The 9,242-nt window shown below is 55.5% G+C and overlaps 1 protein-coding gene across 1 annotated transcript; it reads right to left on the reverse strand.

Annotated features, from left to right (window-relative positions):
* Window positions 1-181: 181 nt before the first annotated feature.
* On the reverse strand, window positions 182-9,242 carry CX3CL1 (C-X3-C motif chemokine ligand 1; the record flags this gene model as incomplete). Its single annotated transcript, XM_079907899.1, has 4 exons — window positions 9,117-9,242; window positions 3,174-3,294; window positions 824-1,262; window positions 182-718 (listed from the first exon to the last, which is right to left on the reverse strand). Exons 1-4 carry the CDS (start codon window positions 9,184-9,186, stop codon window positions 182-184), a joined length of 1,167 nt encoding a protein of 388 aa, XP_079764025.1. The 5' UTR covers window positions 9,187-9,242.

A 9,242-nucleotide genomic window follows, 5' to 3' on the forward strand; every position in this document is an offset into this window, starting at 1 on the left:
CCGCAGTAGGTCAAGGATGGTCAAGGGTGGCCTCCAGGAGCTGGGGGCAGTTCCGCCCAGAGGATCCCACCTCCTCACTCCAGTCATTCCAGCTCGGGCCAGACTCTTGGGTGAGGGTGAGTGTGAGGATGGGGGACCCCAGGCAGCTGAGTTGAACAACTGGATGCAGGCAGGTGGGCACTCATACTGGCACCAGGACGTACGAGTTACTGCCACAGCTCCGGGGCACGTAGCGAAGCCCCTCCACCATGTCTCCTGCCATCTTGCGGGGGCAGCCCTGAAGGCTCTGGTAGGCAAACATGGCCACCCCCAGGCAGAAGAGGAGACCGAGGAAGGCCAACAGCCCCACTGCCTGCCTTCGGGTGGCTGCCTGGGAGTCGGGGATGGGAGTGACGAGGACACCCAGCCTCTGGGGATCCATGGTGGCGTGAATGGGCTCCTTGGCCTTGGGGGTCCAGCTGCCAGAGGCCAGTGGATCCGTGCTGGGGACCCCTTCAGAGGATACAGGGACCATGAAGACATCGGACACGCTGCCGAGCCCCATGACAGCATCCGTGTGAGCTGAAGTGGGACCCAATTCTTTGGACCCTAGAGAGTTGTCTGGCGTGGGGTCCTGTCCCTTGATCCACCCAGGTTGGCCTTCGGACCCAGTGTTGTTCTCTGGGACTGTGTGTGAAATAGTGAGGGCCTGGGTGGAGGGGGCCTGGGTGGAGGGGGCCTGGGTGGGGAGGGTCTGGGTGGAGGGGGTCTGGGTGGAGGGGGTCTGGGTGGAGGGGGCCTGGGTGGAGGGGGTCTGGGTGGAGGGGGCCTGGGTGGAGGGGGCCTCAGAGGCTTTCCCGTCAGCCTCGAGGTCTGCCCCAGGTTGGTAGGCGGTAGAACTCTGCCAAGACGTGGTGGTGGTGACGGCAGGCTTGTTGAAAAGCTCAGTTGTCTCGGGCCCTCCATCCGGAGTCTTTGAAGTGGAGGGGGACCTGGTCCCCCTGGAATCAGCCACTACTGGTGGCAGCTCTGGGGAAGTCCCGAAGGCCCTCTGTGCCTCCTGGCTACTGCTTTCGCTTGTGAATTTGGTCTCTGAGGCCTCAGACCAGTCCATCCCCCTGGTGGCTGGGCTGGTCCTGGGCTCACCCACGCCGATTTGCTTCTCGAATGTGCCGCCATTTGGAGCCCGAGCAGCAGCCTTGCGGTCTAGATGCTCCATGGCTTTCTGCACCCATTTCTCCTGCGGGTCAGCACAGAATAACTTTTCCTTCATGGTCTTCAGGCTGCAAGGAAGGAAGACGAGGGACCCAGTGATGCCCAGATGCCATGCGGAGTAGGGGTATCACGCACATGCACTGCAGGTGAGCAGACCTGGCTAGAAACCCTGCCCCCACCACTTACTAGCTGGGAGCTACGAGTTCTTAGCCGGGGCAGCTCAGCTTATGGAACTTCCGTGTTCTCACCTGAGAACCGGAAAGAGAGTCCTACCTTCCGCGGGGTGACCAACCATCCCAGAAAAACTGGGACTGAGGGCGTTCTCAAGATGCGGGTCTTTTTGTGAAAATTCCAGCAAACTGGGACAAGTGGGTCACCCTACTTCTGTGTTATTGTAGAAGATGAAAATGATGTAAAGCCCCTGGTTCAGAGTAGGAGATCAGCAAAATAATAACCATGTTGATAATAATGTCATTAACATGAAGGTGGGGGCTGTGGGCTGCAAGTTTTCTGATTGGGAGAAGATGTCACCGGTGTTCTCTGGCAAGCTTGGTGGTGGGGCCTCCTCACTCTGGAAAGGACTCGATGTCATAACGTCCTCTTCCTCCTCTCCCTCGGTTGCAGGCTGCCCTCCGGACCTCTACCCTCTTCTCCTAGTGTGTATCCTCAGACTGAAAGGGCCCCTAGGGAGCTCCGACCCTATATATGGTGGTCCTGCTGGGACCCTGAGCGCCATCCAAATCTTGAACTTCCTTTGAAGCTGCGTGTGGCCGGTTTACTACCGAGACCACAGCTCAGAGCTGGCGGGGACCCTTGCTCCACGCCATGACCTGTGCTAGGCATTTTGCCTGGTTAAACTTCACACCCATCCTGTAAGATGGCTACCACGTGCACCCCCATTTTACAGATGAGAAAACCAAGGCTCAGAGAGGTAATGTAAATGTGCCTGGCTCCAGTATGCTAGGAAGCCAGAGAGGTCCAGAAAGCAAGCGTGACCCTGTAGGCCCCACAGGTGCAGTGCTGCCCTAGTGCCATCATTCCCTCTCTGGAGCGTCCCACTTCCCCTTCGCCTACAAAATAGAAACATATACGTGGGGGAGTCTGGGGGAAGCGAGTCTTGACAGGTGAGCAGAGAGGTCAGGCAGTAGCAGACATGCTCCTCTTAGTAACAATCAGTGGGAGGAAGTACAACTTCCTTTAGCTGAGACCCTACTTCAAAGGCCCGCTGGCCATTTCCTGTTGCCAGGACTCAGGGTCTGGTTGAGTCTGGCTGAGGCCGCTTTAAGACCCAAAGGTCAGTCCTGGGGAAAGGCCTCAGGGCTGGGCGATTGGCAGTACCCAAGAAGGACCCCAGAGGAGCAAGCAGCCACGATGGCCAGGGATCCCAACAGCCAGAGGGGAAGCTGGCTTGGCTTGACCCCTCCCCAAAGTCTCAGAGGGATTCTATTTCCCCATCTGTCCAATGGTGATAATAACCTTGGCCTCTCCTATTGCCAGCAGCTTCTGGGCACCCTGCCAAGCACTTTAGTTTCATTATCTCTTTTCAGCTTCCCCAAACTACCCATTTTACAGATAAGGAAACTAAAGTGCAGAGGGTAGGCAACACGACCAGGGCCACCCAGTCTGTAAGTGGTGAAGCCAGGATTTGCACCAGATCTGTTGGCGGCTGGAGCCTGCACATTCAGAGCACCGTGTTTTCATCCCCCATGAAATCCAGCAGGTTCGAGGGCTGCATAAACACCCTTTGGCCCAGAAGGAATCATCACCCTGGGTGGCATCTCCAGGCCACGGCCGTTCAGGAAGCCACAGCTCATCTTTGCCCTGTGGCACAGATAGTAAGATTGGCGAGGAGGCTAGCAGGTCAGGAGCAAGAGAAGAGCCCAGCTTTGGGTGACAGGATGTGGACACGGATTAGCGGAGGCCAGGGAACCACCCCCGGGGCCTGAAAGGAACTCAGAGGCCAAGAGAGCAGTACCTACATGATGGCACGCTTGCCGCATGATTCTTGATTTCGTTGGTAGTGAACTAGACGAGCCACGGGGATCTCCGAGGTCATTTTGCCGCACGTGATGTTACACTTCTTCACACCGTGGTGCTGTCCTGAGCCCACAGAGGCCCCCAGTCAGCAGGACTGTCCATGGGCATCTGGCTTCCCAGCCCCACGCCAGCTTGTCCCCGCCGCGCACCCCCCAAACCAGAACCGATGCCCCACACCCTTGACCTCAGCCCCCTGTCCCGGGCCACACCTCTCTATGCCTCAGTTTCCCCACCTGTAAAATAGAGACAGCAATAGAACCTACCTCAGAGGGTTGCTGTAAGGTGATGAAAATGAATTCTTACTTATAAAGCTCTTATTGCCTGGCACATTGTGTTTAATTTTAAAAATGAAATCGCTATAGTTGGTTCACCCAGGAGAGAGGAGTGTGAGACTGACAAGGATCTGCCTGAGGTCACACAGCCAGCAAGTGATGGAACAGGCTCTCCTGCCGGGCCTGGCTCCCGGCCCTTCTGGGCCCAGGGCGCTGCCCTTCCCCCCACCATGCTTTTACTCCAGTAAAGTCACCTGCTCAACTATCGCCCCCTCCCAACCATATCCCATCCGTCCCTCTCAGCCTGATCCGTATTCATGGATTTCCGCAACCTCTGGGACACACCCAGACCTCGGTCCATCCACAGCCCACGTGTATACCCTATGACACACGCGTACACTCATAGCAACAAACACAATGACACATATATGCCCCCCACCCCCCAAAAAAACACATAAAGGCATACATGCAACCAGGCACACATAGCGGATAATAAAATTTGTTAAATATATAAGTACAACCACCTTCTAAGGAGTGTGCTGAGTAGGTGATCCTTTGTTCTGCCATTAAGAGCCAGGATGATCTTGGAAGCACTTTCTCGGGAGGAACGCAATGGGCCATTTGGATTCCCAGGGCAAGCTGGGAGCAGGCGTAAGGAGGAGGAATGGAGATGCGTTGTACATGGAGTGGGGACAGAGTGAGATGGGCGGGGGCCTGCAGATGGCTGCGTCCCACGTGGAGCCAGACAGAAACCCCAGGACAGAATGACGGTGACCCAACAGATAGCTGAGAACCCAGACATTTTATATAAACATTTGAAGTGGTTTGCATTGCATTTCCACCTTCCCCTAAAATCTCCAGCAAAATTTACTCTGTTTGCTGTAAGCTCTAGAGGGGTATGCAAAAAATGAGGAAGAACCTGAGTGTCAGATCTGGGTCAAGGTCATATGCCGCCCGAAGCATGACCTTAGAGGGTTTTGCAAAAATCTAGAGGCCAGGACTTCCAGGGCAGTGGAGCTGAGGGAACAAACTAATTTAGCTCTGCAGAGCTAGGGAGGCCCCAGGTGACCCCCCGGGGTTCCACCAAACCACACACAGCTCACACACAAATACTTATGTGTGTGGACACGCAAACCAAACACGCTCCGCCTTCCCAAATACAGGCGTGCACACACACCTTCTAGAATCTGCCACCCCTGCTCTCATCATTTCCCCTGCCTCGGCCCACCCTGCTTTGTGGGAAAGAGGGTGCAGGGCTTGCAGGGTGAGGCTGGGCCATCAGGGGGCAGCAGTAGTAGCCCCGAGGTGGGCGGCGGGCTCCCTGCCGCTGGTCCCTGAGTCACCGGTAGCCCTTTCTCTCTGAGGAAACAGGATGTGAAAGGCGTTTTATCACCCTCCTTCTCCCACAATGGGACCTCAGAGTGACTCAGCTGCAGCCCCCCCAGGTCCTGTTGAGTAGAGCCAGGAGCCGGCCCCTGGACTGGTGTGGCAGGTGACTTCCAGAGGAATTCCCAGAAAAATGGTGCCCCCGGATGGCCTGGACCCGGGAGAGGCTGTCCAGCGGACAGGAGGGATAAGCTCGGGCAGGTCAATTTGCTCTTCTGACTTGCTTCCACTGCCCACCTCCAGGGCTTAAAGAGCCGCAGAGGCGGCCTGTCCTAAAGTCTCCGCCCTCTGCCGTGGTGCCTGAATGGCCCCGGCCAGGCTCTGTTCTTGGTTCCGCTTGAGAAGGTTGTGTAACTAACTGGGGGGTCTTTTCTTCTCAGAGCTGAAATTTTCTTTTCTGTAACTGGAGATAATGCCTCCACCAGCCAGTCATCTATTACCTATCATATGAGTGTCAGGAGGACAGGGACCTTGTACGTCCTGGTGTCACAGTGTTTCCCAGCATCCAGCATAAAGTAGATATAAATATTCATCGAAGGAAATAATGTCTCAATCTACTTATCCCTTCACATACCTCCCCATCCATCTATCCATCCATCCATTTATCTGCCACCCCCTTGTCAATCCCCTACGCATTCCCTGCCACCCACCTGTCTACCTCCCATCCATCTCCACTCACCCTGGTCCATCAGTCTATCTGTGCCCCACTCACCCACGTATCAGCTGTCCATCCCCTACGCATCCTCCGCCCCCTTCATCTCCCCACCCCTCCATCTCTCACCAGCCCACTCACACATCTTTCATTATCCATCCATTCATCCATCCACTTCCTGATTCAGGCAACACTTGTCTGAATTACTTTTGAGTATCTGCAAAGACCCAGACCCTCTTGTCCTTAACCCTGAGCTCCTTCTCCCGAAGGTGCTGGTGCTGAGCTTGAAGAGAGCACCTCAATCCCAATAAATGCTATCAGATCACCATGTTTACGCAGTCAATCAACAAATGCCGACCTGGCTCTTGCCAGGCCCTGTGAGGAGTAGAGGGAAGAACAAGGCCCATCTCTGCCCTCAGAAGTCTCCCAGCCTGATGGACAGCTAAGACATAACCACAAAGTATCAGAGCTTTTCTTAGTAGAACACCTACTGTGTTTTGGACCTTATGCTCAGCACACACACATCTGCTCTCATTAATTCTTGCAAAGGGATGATTTTTATCCCCATTCTAAAGATGCAGAAGCTGAGAATCAGAGAGGTTTAATGACTTGCCCAAAGCCACACAGCTGCTTAGTGGCAGATCTGGTTTTCCTCCCAGCCCCTAGACATCCACTGTTCTGGGCTGCCTTAAACACCAGGTAAAAACACCGTGTTCCAGAACAGACCCCAAATGTGCCAGGGTTTACAGGAGGGTGAGACCACTTCCAGCTGCAAGTGATCAGGAGCCGTTTCTTAGAGGAGGTGTACATTAGGCTGGACCTCAAGGACTGTTTGGAGGATTACAGGCAGGAAAAGATGGGAATGTTCTGGGTATTTGGGTGGTAGAGAAGGCTTGAGCCATTGCTCAGCTGTGTGTCCTGGACGAGTGATTGAGGTTCTCTGAGCCTCCATTCCCTCACCTGTAAAATGGACATGATAACACCTGCTTTGCAGGATAGTTATGAGAATGAAGCTTTAAAAATACCTGGACCCTTAGAGCAGGGTTTTCTCAACAGCAGACACCACTGACATCTTGGACCACATAATCCTTTGTTATGGAGGCTGTTCTGTGAGGACATTTGGCATCGTCCCTGGCCTCTATGTCCTAGGTGCCCGAGCACCCCCCAACCAAAATGTAACAACCAAAACTGTGTCCAGAAATTGCAAAATGTCCCCTTGGAGGCCGAATCCCGCACTGAGGAGTGCTGCCCTGGAGACACCCATGCGTCCCCGCCCAGCTCCCTCAACGCCCCCTTCTTCCCTGACCCACTACTTAAAACCTCAACACCTTCCCCACCACCCCCGACTCCCTGCTTTTTTAAATCACAGCGCTTTTTTCCTTCTAACGGACCAAATCTGTTTATTTTGAGGATCGTCTGTCTTCTCCAGTTGATGCTCAGCATGCCGAGGGCTGGGATCTCTGGCAGTTGTATTCACTGATGTGGCCCCAGCACCTAGCATTGTGCCTGACACATAGTAGGTGCTCGGCCAGTGATGAATCAACAAAATGCACAAGGAAGCGCTTTGTGACATATGAGATCCTAACCAACGGAGACACAGAGGAATTTTAATTTAAGTTCGACTTGGGCCTGGACCTGACCTGGATTTATCCTCCCCTGCCTTCCCCCCACGCACACCCTAACCAGGGGGGCAGACGACAGCAGCTTAATTCAGATTTTTTTTTCTCTCTTTCTTGCTGGAGCTTGAGTGGGAGTGAATGCGTCAGTGCTTGGGGAGAAAAATTCTCTGCTCTGACTTCTATCTGCAGGTTTGTTATATAAAGCAGAGGAGCCTCTTGCCTGACACAGCCCTGCAAACCCACATTCGGGAACTGACGCCGCCACCCTGCACCAGCCAGGGCAGTAGCCACGAAGTCCCCAGCCCCCTTCCGGGCCTCTCTGGCTTGTGGACCACTCCCTAGTCCTGCAGGGGTTCCCAGGGGCTCTCTCAGAGGCACAAATGTCAGTGTGGCTAAGGACTTCCAAGATGAGCCCGGCCAAGTGCCCAGTCTTAAAGGAGGAGAAACTGAGGCTCAGAAAGGTTGAAATATGTGAGTACGTCCCAGCAAAACCAGTGACCAAGATTAGGGTAGGAACTTGATGATTCTGAAGCCTCGGGCTGCTGGACAGAGCATCCAGAGTGCCCCCAGGATCCCCTCTCCATCCTAACATAGAAGGCCTCCACCCCCAGCTTCGTATAAGTAATCCCTCCTCCTCCCACTTTCAAAGCGTCCTCATAGACATTAGAGCCTCACCACGTGGAGGCAATAGCTATATTTAAACGTGCAGCAGCTGGGACCAAAGAAGGTAAGACCCCACTCAGGGTCAGGGCTATGGCAAAGCAACCTCCATCGGAGTCCACGTCTTCCAGTACCCACTATCCCCAAACCCCTCGGAGCTCAGTGTTCTAGCCCAGGAAGCAGGAGGGCCAGCGGCACGAGGCCCGCACCACACCACCCACCTGCTCTCTGCCCCACTGGTGGGTTTTCCCCATATAGAGGGACTCGGGGGACAGTTTGCTCCACGGAGGTGCTCTGGAAGCTGGAGACCGGTTCTCATTTTCCCAGCCTGGCTGTGTGCCCTAAGGCAGCCTCCCACCCTCTCTGAGCCCCAACCTGCCGGATGGCCCGGGTATTCCCTGAGGATGGGGCTGACTCAAACGGTTCTTGAAGGCAGTGTGATGCACAGATGTGGTGAGCGTGCATCCACACTCTCTCCTGCACCCGGTCTTACCCTCTCCTGCCCTACTTGCTGGCTGTGCATCCTCAGGCCAGTTTCTAAACCTCTTTGGGCCTCCATCTTACTCATGTCGGGTGGGATGGATACATCATGCCTTATCAGGTCCCAGGCTCCAGAAAGCAAGTGACTGGAGGTGCAAACATTTCTAAGCTATGCTGGTAGGAGAAAGGCAGTATCATGGGGGAGACACAGGCAGAGGGACTGGGGGCTACAGGCCAGAGGAACAGTGATGAGCCGAATTCATGAGCTGCAATGACCTTGACCTCCACTGGTCCTGGGCCCCCTACTCCTGGGAAGGACTTGAAATCAGGGCAGGAGAAAGTCCCAGCTGTGGCTTAGCCCAGGGCCAAGCTGAGACTCAGGAGTCAGGGCTGAGGGTTACAAATTAACCCTGTGCAGGGAGACCGGCCCACGGTCTGCCAGGGCTCCCACCCCAGCGCCCACCAAGAGCATCCTCGGGCTTCCCACAGCCCCACCTCCTGGCACCCCTCCACACCTGGCATCTTGTGCTGCCCCCACCACCTCTCTGTACTGCCATGCTGTCGCCACCTTGCTCACTGGGCCAGGCAGGGACAGTCTCCGGAGATGGTGAATCTTTCCAGCCGGAGGGGCAGCCCTGAGTCCGGGACCACCAGCAGGGAGATGCCCAGCCCCCTCCGGCATGTCAGTCAGGAAGGGGCTGCCACGGATCTCAGCCTTACCCGGGCAGGGTCCGGGGGCTCTCATGGAGGCCTGAGGGGCAGAAGTGGGGCTGGGGGCTCCCCAACCCCGCTTATGCCTGAGTCCACCACACTCACCAGCCAGCAGCACGATCAGATGGCAGAGGGCAGTCAAACGGAGCAGCCACGAGAGAGGTGGAAGAGCCATGGTCGAGGGAGTCTGGGGGTGCCGGGGCAGGCGGTGGGGGCCCTCGTCGGGGCTCC

The sequence above is a fragment of the Stenella coeruleoalba genome (assembly GCF_951394435.1).
Source record: "Stenella coeruleoalba genome assembly, chromosome: 20".
Lineage (NCBI taxonomy): Eukaryota > Metazoa > Chordata > Mammalia > Artiodactyla > Delphinidae > Stenella > Stenella coeruleoalba.